Source organism: Lagenorhynchus albirostris, chromosome 4 (genome assembly GCF_949774975.1).
Source record: "Lagenorhynchus albirostris chromosome 4, mLagAlb1.1, whole genome shotgun sequence".
Classification (NCBI taxonomy): Eukaryota; Metazoa; Chordata; class Mammalia; order Artiodactyla; family Delphinidae; genus Lagenorhynchus; species Lagenorhynchus albirostris.
In genome coordinates, this window is record NC_083098.1 from 81,970,531 (window position 1) to 81,991,106 (window position 20,576).

At 39.7% G+C, this 20,576-nt stretch overlaps 1 protein-coding gene across 2 annotated transcripts in view; it reads left to right on the forward strand.

Moving 5' to 3' along the window:
• ATP8A1 (ATPase phospholipid transporting 8A1) overlaps positions 1-20,576 on the forward strand; it is a 236,858-nt gene that overhangs the window by 32,681 nt on the left and 183,601 nt on the right. For both annotated transcript variants that reach the window (XM_060148261.1, XM_060148260.1), the window contains exons 2-5: positions 3,857-3,971; positions 5,465-5,564; positions 6,556-6,654; positions 12,896-12,941. In XM_060148261.1, coding sequence (XP_060004244.1) covers positions 3,857-3,971; positions 5,465-5,564; positions 6,556-6,654; positions 12,896-12,941 — 360 coding nt within the window. The remainder of the gene's footprint in view (positions 1-3,856; positions 3,972-5,464; positions 5,565-6,555; positions 6,655-12,895; positions 12,942-20,576) is intronic.

Below are 20,576 nucleotides of genomic sequence, written 5' to 3' on the forward strand. Positions count from 1 at the left end.
CCCCTATAATGCGAATGTTGTTGCGTTTAATGTCCCAGAGGTCTCTTAGTCTGTCTTCATTTCTTTTCATTCTTTTTCTTTATTCTGTTCCACAACAGTGAACTCCACCATTCTGTCTTCCAGGTCACTTATGCCTCAGTTATTCTGCTATTGATTCCTTGTAGTGTATTTTTCATTTCAGCTATTGTATTGTTCATCTCTGTTTGTTTGTTCTTTAATTTTTCTAGGTCTTTATAAACTTTTCTTGCATCTTCTCCATCTTTGCCTCCATGCTTTTTCTGAGGTCCTGGATAATCCTCACTATTGTTATTCTGATTTCCTTTTCTGGAAGGTTGCCTATCTCCACTTCATTTAGTTGTTTTTCTGGGGTTTTATCTTGTTCCTTCATCTGGTACATAGCCCTCTGTCTTTTCATCTTGTCTATCTTTCTGTGAATGTGGTTTTTGCTCCACAGGCTGCAGGATTGTAGTTCTCCTTGCTTCTGCTGTCTGCCCTCTGGTGGATGAGGCTATCTAAGAGGCTCGTGCAAGTTTCCTGATGGGAGGGACTGGTGGTGGGTAGAGCTGGCTGTTGCTCTGGTCGGCAGAGTTCAGTAGAACTTTAATCCGCTTGTCTGCTGATGGGTGGGGCTGGGTTCCCTCCCTGTTGGTTATTGGGCCTGAGGTGACCCAACACTGTAGCCTACCTGGGCCCTTTGGTGGGGCTCATGGCGGACTCTGGGAGGGCTCACGCCAAGGAGTACTTCCCAGAACTTCTGCTGCCAGTGTTCTTGTCCCAAGGTGAGACACAGCCACCCCCCACCTCTGCAGGAGACCCTCCAACACTAGCAGGTAGGTCTGGATCAGTCTCCTGTGGGGTCACTGCTCCTTACCCTGGGTCCCCGTGCACACACTACTTTGTATGTGCCCTCCCAGAGTGGAGTCTCTGTTTCCCCCAGTCCTGTCGAAGTCTTGTAATCAAATCCCGCTAGCCTTCAAAGTCTGATTCTCTAGGAATTCCTCTTCCCATTGCCGGAACCCCAGGTTGGGAAGCCTGACGTGGGGCTCAGAACCTTCACTCCAGTGGGTAGACTTGTGTGGTATTAAGTGTTCTCCAGTTTGTGAGTCACCCACCCAGCAGTTATGCGATTTGATTTTATTGTGATTGCGCCCCTCCTCCCATCTCACTGTGGCTTCTCCTTTGTCTTTGCATGTGGGGTATCTTTTTTGGTGAGTTCCAGCGTCTTCCTGTCAATCATTGTTCAGCAGTTAGTTGTGATTCTGGTGCTCTTGCAAGGGGGAGCGAGAGCACGTCCTTCTACTCCGCCACCTTGAACCAATCTCCTGCAGAGAACATTTTTAAAAGAAAAAAAACATAAAAACAGAGTTGTCTGGTGCATATTGATCGGTTATAGGGGATGTGTTCACCTGTAACCCAGAAGTATGAGACCAAAATTTAAGGAAAGAGGCGATTCCAATCCCTTTTTCCTAGGAGGGTCCTTTGCCCCAAGAAATTTTTGAATACAGATTCATACGTGATGGGGAGAGGTGATGTCCAAGTTTACCTGGCAGCATTTGAAACCCCAGTATAAATGGATGTGTCAGGTAAGGAGTGATACCTAACACCTCAACTGAGAACGTTACGTAAAGTAAGTACAACTTGAGGATATCAGTTCAAAGCCGAGTGGAGAGCTGGTTTTCTTGAGGCACTTTGTCCAGTTAAGGTACTGTAAACAGTACACTACGGTCTTTGTGCTGTCATCAAGGAAAATCTAATAAAAGATTTCTAAGAATTTTAATATTGCTGTGCCTCTGATAATCCATGACTTAGTCTGTTCAGGCTGCTTTAATAAAATACTATAGACTGGCTGGTTTATGAATAACAAATTTACTTCTCACAATTCTGGAGCCTGGGAAGTCCAAGATCAAGGCCCTGGCAGATTAGGTGTCTGGTGAGGGCCTGCCTTCTGGTTCATAGAAGACCGTCTTCTTGCTGTGTCCTCACATGGTGGGGGTGGGGAGGGATCTCTCTGGGACCTCTTTTAAAAGGGGCACTAATCCCTCTTATGAGGATTCCACCATCATGACCTAATCACCTCGAAAAAATTTCTCCTCCTAATACCATCACATCCAGGGTTAGGATTTCAACACGTGGATTTTGGAGGAGACATAAACATTCAGTCTTTAGCAATCCCTATATGGAATTTTGATTGTATACAGTAGGGAGGAAAGTTTGTGTTGCGTCTAAAACATGGTGTAGTGACAGATAATTATTAACCATGTGACCATGGGCAAAGCTGCTGATGTGTCTAAGACTGCAAAATGAGTGTGACAGTACCTAGTTTGGATCCCTGTGACCTCCAAAGTGATGAGTATAAAGTGTGGCTCTCACTCTGTGCCTCTCTCCCTGGCAAGCTTTCATTGGCTCGCTACCAACGAGAGGATGTGACCCAGACTTCTTCACAAGCAGGAGAGGTCCTTTTAAACCTGGCCCGTGTGCTTTTTCAGCACTGTATCTCACCTGTCTTTACCTTGCCTTTTGTGTATTCTTCAGCAGTCTTGTCCTGTTTGCACTGCCCTGCACACAGTTACACTGTGTCTCACCTTCCGGGTCCCTATGCTCATGTTCCCCACCTTTGTAGGAAGCTCCTATGATTTTCTGGTCTCATAGGGTAACGGAACCCCACAGGCAAGCTTTTATTGTACAGTTTGTTACCAGCACATGGCTGTCATCAGCTTCTTTATCAGTGGGTGGAGAATCATTTGCTTGCTCTCAAAGAAATGGGCACGTAACAAGTCCTTTGTCATTTAGTTTTTATTTATTTGGCAAACATTTATTGAGTACCTGCTGTTTGTTAGTACTGGTATTGGAAGATAAGTAGCACCCCAGCTATGGCCCCAGGGAGTTCCATTCTGGTAGGGGACAGACTCAAGGGACAGGGGAGGTACAGAGGCCTGTGGGAACATAGTGAAGGTGCACTGACTTTAGCACCAGAGAATACTTCAGAAGAGACCGCTGTCGGCAGGTCTTTTGGGAGGAGTTGGCACTGACTAGGCAGAAAAGAGAAGAAAAGTGGGTATTTGAGGTAAAGTACTGTTGGTGACTCGAGGAAAGGGGTAAGGGACTGATTTAATTCAGTCTCATTTAATTCTCACTGGAAAGTAAAATAAGCAGTTTAAAATTTTTTCTGTTCTTCTAGAAGCTGCATGTATTTTTTAAAGTGTTGTCAACATTGCAGCAAGGTGTTACCCAGCAGAAATTGCCCGTATCTGTTTACGTTGTTTCGGTGATGGTGAGGTGACTTGATCTTAAGAAACTTAAGATCATTCATAAACATAAATTCTAAATACTGGAAAGATTAAGATGATCATAGTGAGTTAGATCATTGTGGTGGTTGCCTATTTAAACCTTAATGTTGATCTTTTTCTCTGTTTTTATTCACAAAGAAAGAGCAAAACCAGAAAAGCATTAAATGTGTATGCTTAAAATTTCAGAATGTATTGTCATTACCTCTGTCTTAGTCTTATCTAAAAGTGTAAACCATTTTAGAATTTTGTGTTACTTTTGGACATATTTTTGTGTAATGAAAGGAAATAAGTTGAACATTTCTGGGGAAAAGATGGGTACAGATTAAAAATTGATGTTACTCTTTCTGAAATGGGTCAGCTTTCACATGACTGTTAAGTGCTGCCTTTCAAATTTAGTAGAAACGTTAAATGTGGGGATTTTTCCTTTTATTAGAATAGAAGCAACACCAATAACAGGGAAGTAGATAGCTTTTAACAGATTTTAGGCTCTAGGATAGTTATGAAATGTGTTTTTGGTCTGGATAATAAAATGAAACATTTCTTATCAAATAAGACTCTCTCTCTTTAAGGTTATGAGAAGACCGATGATGTTTCAGAGAAGACTTCACTGGCTGACCAGGAGGAAGTAAGGACTATATTCATCAACCAGCCCCAGCTGACAAAATTCTGCAATAACCATGTCAGGTAAGAACTACCAAAGAATGCTTGGGACTAGCTATTACAGCAGAACTTGGGAGGACATCTCCCCTGCCGGACCAAAATGAAAATGCTTGCAAGGAGTTTTCAGTTAAATCAGTTTAATATTTAAGAGCTTACTGGAGGCAGTGTGTATCAGCCGTTTCTCCATCTTCTAGCCAAGAAGGAGATGTTAATAAGAATCTAGAGGGCTTCCCTGGTGGCGCACTGGTTGAGAGTCTGCCTGCCGATGCAAGGGACACAGGTTCGTGCCCCGGTCTGGGAAGATCCCACATGCCACAGAGCGGCTGGACCCATGAGCCACGGCCGCTGAGCCTGCGCGTCCAGAGCCTGTGCTCCGCAACGGGAGAGGCCACAACAGTGAGAGGCCCGCGTACCGCAAAAAAACAAACAAAAGAATCTAGAAGCAGGAAGGAGAAGGGCTAAGCAGCCATATGTATGCTACCAATTCTAGTTACAGTATCTGAATAATGAAAACTGTTCATGGGTATGTGCCTTTGTCTTAAACCTGTTAATAGATGCATGAACTGTTGTTTTTGATTAACAAGTTTTCACCTTTTAAAAGAAGTCTTTGCAGTTCTTCACTTAGAACTCCTTTTTGTTAAATAGTCTTTAAATATTGGCTTTCGATACTTGCAAAATTTCATATGGTGTCGAGGAATGGAAGGTGTGAGAATTACTTCACTGTTCTATTTTCATTCCAACAATAATGTAAAACTATTGCTGTTATAAGCACTATTCCCTAAGTGGCCTCCGGAACCAAGTGAACACCAGCCCCCTTCCCGCCACACGTCAGCCCAGTAGTTTTCTGGTGACAAAACTCCTAGATTTGTGAAATGACCGTTTAAAATTAATATTTACACCTTCAAATTATACAGTAACTTTTCTGAGCTTAAGGAGTGTGGCATGTGTCCCTTTAATCTCCTTTCTATTTAATTAACAAGAGGAAGGTTGGATATTTCTGAGACCTAAATGGTGATATCTTCCTGATTGTGGACATATCTGATGTTTGGTGTGGAGTCCTAGCCAAGTTTCTAGAGGAGCCATGAAGAAAATTCAGACAGAACCCCCCAAAACTCCCCATTTCTCTGACGTTATCCAGGGAAGTCCCTCTATTTGATGTTTCTGGTCTTGCTCAAATTGCTGATTTTTCTTTTTGCAAGATTTTATTTTCTATTAACATATTATACACTATCTTAACTAAAGGTGCTCTTCTTTGTAAGCCGTTGCTAGTAATGATAACAGGATGATCGGCCAAAGATAACAAAAGATATTGTGCAGAAAATTAAACTCTTACTATTTAGACAGTTCCTTTCACTCCTTTTCTTTGAGGTTAATGACCATTTGCAGTATTCTCCCAATTTAAAACAGAGGACATTTGTTCATTTAATTTTTTATATGGTGATAATAGAATTTTGTAAACATGGGTGCTAATTGTGGAGTAATTGACTTTTATGCTGCTTTTCATTTTTGTTTTCTAGCACTGCAAAATATAACGTAATCACATTCCTTCCAAGATTTCTCTACTCTCAGTTCAGAAGAGCCGCTAATTCATTTTTTCTCTTTATTGCACTGCTTCAGGTAAAGTCATGTTGTAAAACCTTAGCTCAAAATCATGTGTTCAGATATTAATAAATGTTTTTCTTAAGCCCGTGACCAATCTTCTGAAGCTTATCTAAGCACAGAGATAAGCTGGTTTGGTGGGCATTTCCAGCTCCTGCTGCAAGCCGAGTTAGAATACTGCTGCTACCTTATCAAGCCTTTTGATTCATTTTTTTTTTGATTCATTTTTATCAACTTCTTTTAAACATTCTGTAAATTTAATGTGGCGGGGACTATTCATTTTGGGTGGTAAAGGGGGATGGGACTTTTTCTTAAACTAGTAAGTGATTTTAGTAACAGTAACCTTGTCAATTCTGAACCTTAGAATGTAAGTTACCATTTAAAAATTCTTTCATTTTGTATTTGGGTTATTTGTAATTAGGAAAAAAGTTTCATTTTATTAAAAAGTAGTCTATGTTCATGCAAAAAGAATAAGAAAACACAACAAAGAAAAAATTTTATAACTCTTACTATTCTACCACCACCAAGAGGAAATTACTGTCTTAAAATTTGGGTGTTTATCCTTCTGGTCTTTTTTTTTTTTTTCATCCCAAGCATTGTTAATTGACTTACTTTACAAAAAGGGGATCTTAGAGTATATATGTCTTATCATCTGCTTTATCCATATAATAATGTGTGGATATTTTCCTGTGTGATTCATTGTGTTTCTAAAATAACGTCCTTAATGGTTGTGTGAAATTTTAGTGTATGGACATGCTGTAATTTAGTTAACCAATCCCCCTTTGTAGGTGTTAGTCCTATACACAACTGCTTGCTGTGAAGCTAATTAACCCTCTCTCCCAGCTACATACTAGGTACAAGCAAATTACCTCATGTAGTGTTTAGTCTACCAAGCTGGTAAAATCAATGAAGCATATTTTAAGAAGCTCCAAGCCTTTGTTGTTTTTAAATCTATTATAAACCTTCTAGTTCTTACTGAATTTCTCATCCTTTTTTTCTCTTCCGATAGCAAATACCTGATGTATCACCAACAGGTCGCTACACAACACTGGTTCCTCTCTTATTTATTTTAGCTGTGGCAGCTGTCAAAGAGATAATAGAAGATATTGTAAGTATTTGTTTTTTCATAAATAAATGTAACTCTGTTATTTTTATATACATATTTTAAAAAATTAGTTTCTTCCTAAGTTGTTTAATTCTGGACACAGACTGTTTAAAATCCCCATTCAACTTAAAAGTATTTAAAATATGCTCCCAATGGCGTGTTAGTTTCTGCTTTATAACAAAGTGAATCAGTTATACATATACATATGTTCGCATATCTCTTCCCTCCCACCCTCCCTATCCCACCCCTCTAGGTGGTCACAAACCACCTAGCTGATTTCCCTGTGCTATGCGGCTGCTTCCCACTAGCTATCTATTCTACGTTTGGTAGTGTATATATGTCCATGCCACTCTCTCACTTTGTCACAGCTTACCCTTCCCCCCCCCCGTATCCTCAAGTCCCTTCTCTAGTAGGTCTGTGTCTTTATTCCCGTCTTACCCCTAGGTTCTTCATGACCTTTTCTTTTTTTTTTCCTTAGATTCCATATATGTGTGTTAGAACACGCCACTGTAAAGCAATTATACTCCAATAAAGATGTTAAATAAAAAAAAGAATAGATATATATGTATAACTGAATCACTTTGCTGTACACTTGAGACTAACACATTGTAAACTAACTATACTTCAATAAAAATTTAAACATAAAATATGCTCCCGGGCTTCCCTGGTGGCGCAGTGGTTGAGAAACCACAACTTTAGTTGAGGAAGCTAATATTTTTTTTTCTGTGCCCTTTAAATACATTGCCTGTCTGAAATGATCATCTGTCAAGCCTTAGGCAAGTCAGATGGTAAGACAAGGAAAGGCTGAGACATTCTTTAGAAAGCTCCAATTTAAAGTTGTACAAACATTGATATTATTTTTGTAAAGAATCAAATTGGGATCTCATGAAGAACACATGAGCTGTAACATCACTAGGCATATTAGAAATGGGTCAACTGACCATTTAGATCATCAGCCTTAAAAACATCCAAGTGTCTAGGGGTACAAACAGAGGGTGTGTGTGTGTGTGTGTGTGTGTGTGTGTGTGTGTGTGTGTGTGTAAAACATCATAGTCCTCTAGCTGGAAATGGCATACTTGCCGGGGACCACTAGCTGAAAATTTAAGGGACTCTCTTCTCACCTGTATCACTCCACACAGAGTTACCATCCTTTAAATTGTACTTGCACTTGGCAGTCCTTAAGGATTGGTCTTTACTACAGTTTTGTCTCTTTCTTTGCCTTATGTATATTCCCCTTTCTTTCTTTGTTTAACCTGATTTTCATTGAACATCTCTTATTTGCTAGACATTGTGCTGTCATTTTTGCAAATTTTTAAAAATTTAATTCATTCAGTGACTTTGCAAGTTAGATTTTTAGCCTCATTTTAAAGGTAAGAAAGCTGAGGCTTAGAGAGGTTGTGTAACTTGTGCAAGAAATCAGTGGAATCAGAATTCCATCCCATCCAGTGTTCTTCCTCTGTATTATTGTAGCGAGTCACCAATGATAATATTAATAACATTTACAGAGCTTCTGGGTTCCATGTACTTGCTCTATGTCCTTTTAATTTATTAAATCTTATAACAACTTTAAAGATTATTGATATTATCCCCATTTTAAAGATGAGGGAGAGGAGGCACAGAGGGGTAAGTTAACTTGCCCAAGGTCACAGAGCTAATAACTGGGGCTGTCAGAATTCAAATAAGGCTGTTTGGTTCCAGAGCCCCTGCCTTATAATCACTGCTCTAAACTGCCTTTCTATTTTTTTCCCTTTTCCCTAGCAAAACTATAAACTCTCTAGCTATGGTTTCTAGTATCTCTCTCTATGAAAATACATGGTAAATAAAATAGTATCCAAGAAGTTTGCTTGTTTTTAACAGAACTCTTATTGGCATACGTAATAACTGGATACTATTGGAAAGCAGCTAATCAGGCAGTTCCTGAAGGATGTAATAATAGTATTGTGGGTAATAAGATATCATGTGAAGTAGTTTTCCAATAAAGAAAAACACTGTTAAGAAATTGACTAAAAATGTTCTGTAAGAATGGTTTAATAAGAAGTTTATGTCAATGTGTAAGGTGATAGAAAGTTTGAAATGTTACTCCCTAGAAAAGGAAAAACAATCAATCGTTTAGATAGTTGGACAGAGAGTATCTTTATCAGTAATTATAATTAGTACATATAATTTTTCCTTCATTCAACAAAGATATGTGAAGCAGTACTTAGGTACCCAGCATTCATTAGGGTATGTTTTAGGATGTGTTAAACTTTTGCTGCAGTAATCAAGTCCCAAATGTCAGGGGTTTAAACATAAGTTGATTTTTCATGTACTCAGAGACACTGCAGGTTTTTATCCAGGAGGAAGGGAGGGCAGGAGGCACCATCGTTCATGTAGTCATTCAGGGATACAGCTGAATCAGGGCTCTGCTGTGTGGGATGTCAGTGGTCACCAGAACAGAGGAAGGGAGAGAATGGAGGTACATAGAAATGGTGCATATCACATCTGCTTACAGCACAATATTAGAACTAGTGACATGACAAAAGGGAGCTATAATCTCAGTGTCCATAGCAATAGAGGAGAATTAGATATTGGTGAGTCTACCACTCTTACATCAGTGAATGAAACAAAGCTTACATTCTAGTAAGCTTTCCTTTATGTTCTGTTAAACAACCTTTTTAAAAAAAATTTTACAATAAACAGTAAGAATTACCTAAGACTCAGCTACCGAGTTTACATTTTAACTCTCAATGCTTTGGACACCTTAACATAATATGATTTCCTATTTTTGTGTGTAAGTAACAAATTACATATACACTTACTTGAAAATATAGAATCATTGGAGAACTCTTAGTTTAAAAAAAAGCTGCATAATGTCAAATGTTAATTCTTATGGTAAGAGTCAAGGTTGTTTGTTAAATTGATAATATTCATCTTTAAAAACATGCCTTCTTTGCTATACACTTGTTCAGTTAAACACTGATAAACTTTATTCATTATAAAACAAATACTTATTTAAAGTCTACAGTGTTCAGAGACCAAATTCTGGGAATATGCCAGTGAGTGAAAGTAGTTATGATCTAGCTTGCAGTCTAGTACAGGGGACAGACATTACTCGGGTAACCACACCAGCTATTATGAGAATTAAAGGATGCACTAAAGTCCTTAGAGTGGTGCTTAGTATATAATTAGTGCTGAATAAATGTTAACTGTGTGGTCATCATTCAAAGATCTTTTTGACTAAAATATAGAAAATGGATTGCAAGGAAAGAAGAGAGGATTTTGGTAATAGTTGGTATGAAAACATAAAGATGTCTTAAACTAAGTAGTATTGTAAAGATAAAGAAATATGGAAAAATGAATTCAATATATATTTAGGAGTAAAATTGACAAGACTTATCACCATCTGAAATGCTGTATATCCTACTCATTTTATTAATGTTTTATCTCTAGCAACTAGAATGTAAGTTCCATGAGAGGAAGAGTTTTTGTCTCTTGTTCGTTGCTGTATCAGCAGTAGTAACAGGGCCTGACACAGTATTTTGTTAACATTTATTGAATGAAGAAATACACTGGGTGGGAGTGAAAGGGAAAGAAGGTACTTACGACTCTCAAGTTGCTGGTTTGTGCAAGTGGATGGTATATGGTTCCATTCTGAGACAAGTACTTAGTCTTGGGGGTTAAAGTCAGAGATTGCCTTTTGGACATAGTGTAAGATGCCTTTGAGACTGCCAGAGGGAGCTGTCAGGGAGGCAACTGGATATAATAGTCTGGAACTCAGATGAGAGTCTTGGCTGGTATATATTAAGATAATAGTTATCATTGAAATTACAGTTATGAATGAACTAAGAGAGTGGAAAGTAAGAAGTGGAGAGGGCAGGGAGTAAACCTTGAGGAAATCCATCTCAGAGAGCTAAAGAAGGGGCCATGGTGCAGGTAGAACACCTGGGTAATGATGTCTTAAGATATGTCTAGGGAGGGAAGGGTTTCCAGAAGGAAGGGGTGGTCAGTACCACATGCTTAAGAACCATAAAGTTCATGGCACTATTTATACAGTAGAGTTAATTGGACCACTGTCAATCAACTATTGATAATATTAAATAATTCACTAGCTCTCAGTGATATTAAGTGAACTCTGATTACAGGACAGTAGAAGTGTTTGAACTCAGAGAATAGCTATATTAATTTCTTCTGAACTATTAGTTTTAGAAGAAATAGGATCTCTTTCAGATACAATGTAATGATAAGATTAGAATGTACCTATCTGGGTTGGATCCTCATGTATATTCAGAACAATTGTTTCTTGACAAGTAACCTAATTTATTCTGTGGTGGGAAGGTTGAGGAAGGAGAGACTCCTATATAAGAATTTTCTGCAGATGGAAAGAAATGTTCAGGATCTCCTTAAGTTTCACTAAGATTAAATTTCCAGTTTAAGTGGAGGGTTTCATTAATTAGCTTTTATTTGTCTTCTTCAGTTGGAAGTCCAACCATTGTCTGTCATAGATGTGCGTTGTTTTGGAAATATTTGCACTGCCTTCAGATATCTAAATTTGCCTTGGACCAAGTTTATTTTGGACCAAAATTTATTTTGGGTTACTTCCTAATTTTCTTAAGATCTTTATTCACAACAAAGAAAGAGTAAGTATTTTAGAGTTTTATCAATCATAAAATATTCTCCACTGATGCTACAAATTTAACAGAACTTTAAAAATTTATTTAAGAACATTTGCTGGCAAATCGTGTGCTTACTTTTGGAAGCAATAATTTGACTATTAAAAGTCTGCATTGTTACATTTTTATTAGTGAGTGTTTTATTGAGAAAGAATTGTGGTGTGTTCCTGCCTATGGGCGTGGCAGGAATCATTTTCAACAAGCCTTCCACAGAGGCTTTCTGAATGCCTTATTTGCATTTTGTGCAGTTCAGTGGCTGATTGTTTGGATGAACTGAGCTCCCAGTGCCAGCTATTATGCCACTGCTCGTCAGTGCTGCTGTGTCTTGGAGTGCTCATCTACAAGCCCAGGCTTTTCTCTGGAAAAGTGTTTTCATTTGTGCCTGTGATTCTGAAAACCATGTTTCTTCTCAAACGGGGAACTTAGGAACTCATTTTACTACACTCATGCCAACCCACCTTGTGGTCAGGTATGCGCAGCTAAACCTGACCCTGGGCTTTATATGATAGAATCTTTGAGCTCAGAGTCAGTTGCACTCAACACGTTTCTTCAGCGTCAGCAGAGGCTGATGTGTTATGCTCGATGCTGTAAGATTAGACAGAAGCCGTGGAAAACCTCTAGTTGAACCGTAGAGAAGATAGCCTCCCCTGGCCACTCAAATTCTCACCTTTCCTCTGACGTTCCCTTTCTCTTTCTTACTGCTATAAAATCTTGGCTTCTGTAGCTTTTCAAACTCACCCACCTAGACTTAGACTAACTCATTCGTTTACCGTTTAATTTTGCTTTGGGAGGAGGGAAAATGAGACTCAGTGACTTGTGGTAGTGGGAGAGGGGGCTGTAGGGGAACAGTGGGGAGAAGCAGCTTTGTGCAAACGGTAGACATATTTGGTTCCCGTCATTGACAGACATCGGCGCGTCATTAAATTATAGAGGATGTACTCAGCTAATTAGATAATGAATTTCATAAGAAACTGAAAATATTTCAGTACCATTATTTAAATGGTAGTTATTATAGGTAATTCTCATGGGCGATCTTCTTTTTTAAGTAAGTTATTTAAACAAAAGTCTAAATCAGCCTTTCAGCTCCATCTTTTCTAGTACATTAAAATTTTAATCGTACCTGTATAATAATGTAAGATCCCTCTGAGGACCACGCCCCTGTACTCCCAGAACAGGAGTAGCATATAAAGATGCTATGGATTGCACTTTCAATTTTAAAATTCCTGCATACCCTGATTATTCCCATTACCACACCCTGGGCGTACTTATAAAATTGATATGGGTAGGGGCTTCCCTGGTGGCACAGTGGTTGAGGGTCCGCCTGCCGATGCAGGGGACGCGGGTTCGTGCCCTGGTCCAGGAGGGTCCCACATGCCGCAGAGCGGCCCGTCTGGAGCCTGTGCTCTGCGACGGGAGAGGCCACAGTGGTGAGAGGCCCGCATGCCACACACACAAAAATAATTGATATGGGTGTGAAAGGACAGAAGCTTTGAGAAACATAAGTTTTAAAAATCTCTCTTTTGTAATAGGTGCTATCTTGTTTTGTTAATCTCATCCACTTTTTCACAGTTTTTGTTTTTGCTTTTAAATTTTAGAAACGACATAAAGCTGATAATGCAGTGAACAAGAAACAGACCCAAGGTAAGAATTATACATTTTGTTTCTCGTATCTGTCAAATACACTCATAGTAATATATACAAATCACTTCAATTAAATATAATTCAACTGAGAACACTGTGTATCTCTTAAGTTTTTGTTCCAGGATAGATTCTTCCTTTGTAGCATTTATTAGCATGACACTTAAATTCACATTAGAGTGATTTACAGGGGTAATATTGATAGTTTTGAAAAGTAACATTTTTAATACATTTTAAGTGCCTCATAGCAATATACTCACAAGTACTGTCCATAAAATCTGCAGTTGTTTTGACAGTGTTAAGTGCTACAAAATGTCTTTGGGTGTGTGTGTATGATCTATAGATGTACTCTAGGTATGATTTATAGAAAATAATCAGATGTGATCTTACTTGAGTAAAAGGCATATTGGAAGCACTTTGAATTACCCTGTACTTGCAGAAGCTATATACTCCATAAATAAATAAAACGGTTAAAACCAGGCCAGCTTGTGGAAAGCACATGGCATGTTGATGTGGCTCTTTTGCTGTGGGTCTCATTTTGATGGAGTTGAAACCCAAATGACCTTCAACACAAGCAAATAGACTGTTGTGCTCTCAATTTAAAAAAAAAAGTACCCAGGAACACGTGAAACAGACATCTTAGCCCATCCGTGAGCTTTCCCACTCTGAGAATCTCATCTCTCTGAAGTTCCCTGATGTGATGAGGCTCAGCCATGTCTGCCAAAATTAGCTGGTAATTAAAAACAGTATTTTTTAATTAAAGGCTCTGACTTTTATGGGACTCTGTCAAAATGCCCTAGGGCTTCTCTTCTTACCACCTTCTACCAAAGGGATTATCTGCTGATCTTTGATGCATTTGAAAAAGTTACATTTATTAAAGTATCACCTAATAAATTAAATATTTACTGAGATTATACTTATTACGGGACATATGAAAAAGTATAAGATGGGAACTCTATAAAAGTGAAAAATGATCTTGTGTGGAAAATGAAGGATTTGGATTACATGATCTCAGTGTCTCTAGATTTTTGTGGCAAATGCTGGTTCCTGTGTCAAATGCTTTACGAATTCAAAAGCAGGAGAGAGAATTGTGGCGTAACTTGAGCTAGATCTTGAATTTCGGGAAAAGTTTGGATGAGCAGAGGCACCTGGGCAAGACATTGCCTGTGTGCCAAGTGAGGAAGGGTGAAGAGAGCTTTTCCTGAGCAGAGATGAAGACGGCTGTTGGATTGCTTTGTGGAACCACTAGAGTGCCAGATGGGGAAAGGAGATTCCTGGCAAAGGGAAGCAAAGACATGATCAGAAAGGTAGGCCGGGGTCAAATTTTACAGGGCCTTGAATGCCAAGCCAGGAGATTACAACTTTTCTTACGTATGCTGAGTAGCTGTTGAAGGTTTACAAGCCCAAAAGAGATAAGGTAAATATGCAGATTAAAATCGGAGAGCAGAGTGACACGGAATAGGGGGCTCTTAGAAGCTTGAGGACTAAGCTACTCTAGGGGTTTAGGTGGGAAGGGACAGCCATAGGTATTGAAAGGGGGAAAAGAAAAAAAGCAAAAATGTTTCAGGTACTGGCATTTTTGGCAAGTGGTGCAGTTTTTGCATTTGTTGCCATGTTGCTCAGAATGTTCAGTAACAGCTTTTGAACCAAAAATACGTAACTGTTTTTTCCAATACATAATGTGTCTTCTGGCAGAGGGCTCCTATCCTCAGGGACTAGCAGTTACTTATTTTCAAGCCTTGGCACAAGAAGTCAACATTGTACAGTTGAAGAGTAGCCGTCATAGCCGTGTTGATTTAAGCTACCATACTCTGTATGGGTGGGTTCTCTGATTTTCCAGGTACTTGCCTACTTCCAAAAATACTCCCTTTTTGCCCACTATTCAGAGAAAAGTTTCTTTCTTGGTTATCATTCTTGGTTCACCAATTCATTCTGGATTAACAGGATTAGCTCTGTGGTTAAAAAGTGAGAGGAAAGTCTTCTATAGTATAGAAAACTCATGTCAGAAATAAAATATTAAGGCTTACATATAAAAATCATTTTAAGTCAGAATAGTTGGAAAGCCCATGTTCAAGAAATTATGGTCTTTAGTTTGCTACTTGATTGTTTTCTAAGAGAATCAAATCGTTCTTTTTTCTTTCTTTGCCTAGTTTGAGTATTTTTGATTTTGCAGTTGATAGGTGATAACAAATGTTTGAGTAGGATACTATTTGCTGTCAGATAACTCAAATTACTGATACTTTAAATGAAAGCCATCTGTCCATAGGCCAGACTGAAATTCAATTTCTTTCCTGAGTTGAGGCAGGAAGTGGTGTAGGAGTGGGAAGGGGGTTGTTATTTTTGACAGGCAATTAATCATGACAGATATTTTTAGTATTTTACTTAAATTTCATTTTCTAAATGTTTATCAAGACCATGTAATATATGAGGATGTCTTTCCCTCAGATTCAAATATTAATCCTTCTATATTCTTAGAAAAATGAATATTTTCTCTCCTTATTTTGCATTGAGGCACTAAAGAGTGACTTTCTTCTCTGTCATTCCCTAGTGACTTCAGAAATACAAATTCATGATTTCACTTACAACATTTTCAGTGGACTGGTACCTGTCTGATGCCTCATTTTCACCAATTAATGAACTTGATCAGGGGTTAAATTCTGCATTCTGCAGAGGGCAAGTCTTCCTCATCCTTGTGTCCTCACAGCTCTAGCCCAGGGGACCGTCCTTAGCAGGTGCTCTATGTAAGTGAACGAACCACTCTCTGTATAGACACTTCAGTACAGATAGGAAGCAGGAAGAGACTAGAAATGAAAGGAGCCTCCTTGAAAATTCATTATCTAGGGTGTGAGCAAGATGAAAAGCAGTATTTCCAAAACACTGTGTCCCAGACTGTTTCACAGGCGCTGATAAGATAAAAAAAAAAAAAAAACAAAAAACAAAAAACTAACATGGTAGAAGTTCTTGCCTCCTCTTTACTGTCTCTGTTGAAGTCATCATATCATCATTTTACTCTGCTCTGCATCCTGTGAACACAGCACTGTGTCCACTTATCACTTCCACTGCCCAAAAGCCCAGAGCACTGCCTTATTCAGGACCCCCAGGTTTTCCTGGCATCTAAATTTACCTTATTTTCTCTGATTTCTTCCTCAATATTTGAGCTCACAATATCTGACATACCCTCCCTCCACGTGTCTACATACACACAGGAGGCAGTCTCTCACTCTGTGTCCTAAATTGGGTTTTCTTGGCCAAACTTAGCTCTGCAGAAATTTGTTAATTATGCATTTGTAATTATCATTATAATATGTATATTGAAGCCAATCCCCATAAGAATTTGTTGTGATTGAGCTAGTTCTCTTTTTAAATTGTCAACTTACGCTTTTACTTTTTGTGGAAAACTGCTATGGCTAGTATTTCAAGTGGAATGATAGTTTCAGATAAAGTCACAATATGGAGGCCTGGGAAAGGATGGGGTTCAGGTGCAGACTAAGAAAGATATTTTGGATCTAAAACATTAAAATTAAAGATGCCTCTTAATGAAGTAGATTTGCTGTTTTAAAATCCCAGGTTTGGATATATTCCCTGAAGGATGGTGTCCATACATTCTGCAGGTGAGAATGTCTGGGAGACACCTGTGACATCTGGCAGCCCATCAGTCACCTGACATTAGATTGTTTCATACCTTGTTTTGTTAGTAGGTATTAGATTAGAATAAGTCTTTAATAAAGCAGTAGAATAAGTCTTTAATAAAGCAGTTTTGCTCTGTTTTAATTTAATTTAGAAAAAGATAACATGAACTTCTTTTTAACTAGGCACATAGCTAAAAATAATAGATCTCATCTCCACCTGATTCGTCTTTTCCCAGAGCTACATCAGCCATTTCAGAAGTGGAGTTGAGTTGGTGGCCACTGATAACCCCTAACAAGGCTACTTCCCTGCAGGGCACATAGTTGCTTATCTCTGACTGCAAGCCATTTCACCTTGAAAGTCCTTTATGAAAAAGATGTTGAGTTGGTGTGGGTTGAATTTGTTTTAGGTTGTTAAGCCTGAAGTGACCTACTAACAAGGCTGAATCCATCTGGTTGAGTTCATTTCATGCTAAGGGACTTAAAATAGCACCACTTTCGTGGCTTACTGAAAAAGCCAGTGTGCAGCTTTTTTGTTTCCCTGGAGGTATGTGGCACATCTGATCCATCCGTAAGCCTGGACCTGTACTCTGCCACGTGTACATCAGTTACCTATAAATAGTTCTTAGAAAGTATTGTTTCCATGAGCAATTGAAAATTGAGCACATATGTGCTAAAGAATGTTTTCAGACACCTCTAAGATTGTTAATATCTTCAAATTAAAATTTTAAAATCGTACAATTTTATGAACTGAACTGGTTAGATATTTTTAGCAACAGCTCTGGATGAAGAGAAAGTATTTATTTGTGGGGAAGTACAACTGCATATGATCTTTCATTTGTCCCATAAATAAAAGCACACCAAGAAACAAAATCCACTGAGGAAATTGAGGGCCATAGATAAAGTGAAAGGAGAAAGACAGGTGTGACTCCAAGTTAGAACATTTATTGTTTCACTTCAGTAAGTCTTGCTGAACATCTGCCTTGTGTAAGACCCAATGCAGAAAATGCAGAAAATACAGAAAGAAACCAGGCTTCATGCTTGCCCTGTAGGAAATTAGAATCTGGTAGGGAAAATAAGATGCTCACAGATACTATGATACAAGATAGAAAGACTAATAAAGACCAAATGAGAGGGGTGGGGATTCAGAGATGTCACATGCGAGGATCACAAAAACGAGTGGACTTTGAGTAAGCAGAGTTGTCGGGGTGGGTGCAGGGATGATCCAGGAGGAAATGGGAAGGCGTGAGGTATATTCTGGGAAGAGCAAATACAGGGGTCCCTTGGTATCCATGGGGAATTGGTTCCAGGACCCCCACCGATACCACAATCTGATTCCTTTATACAAAATGGCATATGAGTGGTGGATGCAGAACCCGTGGATACAGAGGGCTGAATGCAGTCCGTTTTGGCTACAGCACAGGGTACGTGGCAGAGAGCAGTGGGGACAGGGACAGGAAGGCAAGTTAGGGTCATAATTTGGAGGCTTTGAAAACCAAGGTGAAGAACTTGGAGAGAATTACTGAAGGGTGTGGCTAGGTTCCCAGTCATACTTTTTAACAAGGAATGTGACAGATGTATGGGGAGGGGTGGGGTGAGGCACAAAGGGAGACTGACTTTTGATTAATTAGGGAAGGGGAATAGGGTGGTAGCAATGAGAAGGCAAAGGAAAATACACAGTGGACAGATCCAACTGGACTTGGCAAAGGAGGGGAAAACCCATCAAACACCAAATGCTGAATTAATAGAGGACCGAGGCTGTGACACCCACTAAATCCAGCATTTAAGAAGTCATAAAATAGATAAACAACAAGAATTTAGCGTATAGCACAGGGAATTATAGTCAGTATCTTGTAATAATCTGTAATGGAATAAAATCTGCAAAAAATCTGAATCACTATGCTGTACACCTGAAACTAATGCAATATTGTAAATCACATCTTCAATTAAAAAAAAAAGTCACAGTTCTTAACGGGAGTTCCAGTTCTAAACTGGAGAGCGGATGTGGGGCTGGAAGAACTGAAGCCTAGCTGCAAGGAAGGGTGGAATGACTGGTGAGGCGATGCAAGGAGATTTTTCTTTCAAGGAATTTATCAGTTACATAAAGGAAAAAGCAAATGATTCATGACTCTGTGCAGCATTGGGCGGGGGGGAGCATTCTGAGCGAAGGAGGTTCCTGCCCCTTGTGCACTGATCACATCATCTCACCCATATTTTTTTAAGATAAGTCACTGGTTCTCAAACAGCTTGCTGAAACTCACCCCTAGAGTTTCTGTAGGCCTCGCAGGGGACCCCAGAATTTCATTCTAAAGAAGTTCTCAGTGATGCTGATGCTGCTAGTGAGGACCCTTGTTAAAAGTTTTAAAGCTGGAAGAAGTGGTATCAATTCATTGACAAATCTCTGTAGAGAATACGGACGAGAGTGGAACTCAGGAGGTTCCCTTGGTCTTTTGGGTCAGATCCCAAGCAGATTGTTGCTTAATTTGACCTTTATAGGCAAGTTCACGAAGGAGACTTTTGTGCAGTGTCAGTTTGTACCACAAGAGGTTTTTTGCCTTCGGGTTGTCTTTGTAAGGGTCTCCATGGTGAATGAATTGATGCTTTAATATGGGTATGCTGGTTTTCCTTCTCTGCCCGGTTCAGAACTGTAGTCTCAGCGGTTCTCTTAGCCTTCTCAATGCACTAAAGTGCCTCTTCAGTGTTTCCTGCCACTTAGGGGTTGCAGCATGCTGCCTTTGCTGTGGTTTCTCTGTGTCCTGTGACAAGGGTAGTGCCCATTATGCTTTTGGATAATTTGCCTTTTGTTAACCTATTTCAAGAAGTGGCTTGGGGCTTCCCTGGTGGCGCAGTGGTTGAGAGTCCGCCTGCCGATGCAGGGGACACGGGTTCGCGCCCCGGTCCGGGAAGATCCCACATGCCGCGGAGCGGCTGCGCCCATGAGCCATGGCCGCTGAGCCTGCGCATCCTGAGCCTGTGCTCCGCAACGGGAGAGGCCACAACAGTGAGAGACCCGCGTACCACAAAAAAAAGAAGTGGCTTGATTGCCCAGGAACGACACCCCACACACTCCAGTGACTCTCTGTAACGTCCTTAATGGTAGACCAGTTAGATCGCCGTGGTGATGGCTTCTCTCCGAGAAGCCAGTGCGAGACCCTCAGCCAGCACCTGTACGTGTGCGACATTTGATTGAGTCCTGAGAGACTGACAGTTTCTCCAGAGCCTTTGATTAGGGAATTCCCAAGGGACTCTAACAGAATGTTTTTATTTCAACAGAAAATCCATTACCAAAAAGCTGTTAAGTAGCATCCTGCTCAGTAAGAACAGGTGACATTTGAGGTATTTGTTTAAAATCTGAGCTCTCCCATGCATACTAATTAGCCAGTGTGGAAACTATAGCAGGTGTGTTTGGGGAGCTGCTGAGAGGTGGAGGAGATTTGCATTTAAAAGGAAGAGCTGTTAAAGCATCATAAGACAAGCCATTGACATAATTCTTTCCTAGCTTGTTCTCAGTTCCCTTCACCAGGCATCACTGATCATCTCCTCCATGGCTCACCTTCTCTAGAATTGTGAAGTAAGTGTACTTTGGGCCCAAGAAAGCTAAAAGCTCAGCAAAGGACCCAGCATCATTTCTTGTTTCCTCTAAACCTGGTTAGAGCTGGGTTAGAGGAGGTCAGTGATTAAAAATAACTAGGTTTCTATTTCAGTCACCAGCATAATACATGTGATATGGTTTATTTTAATTGTTCTATGGTTGGATGTTTAGGAACCAGTTCATAAGTAAAGACAACAATGAATTGTGACTGACTTTTATCCAAGCCTTGATTTGTGCAGAAACCTTTTTTTTTTTTTTGCGTTGGGTCTTCATTGCTGCGCGCAGGCTTTCTCTTGTTGCAGCAAGCGGGGGCTACTCTTCGTTGCGGTGCATGGGCTTGTCACTGCAGTGGCTTCTCTTGTTGCGGCGCACGGGCTCTAGGCACGTGGGCCTCAATAGTTGTGGCACGTGGGCTTCAGT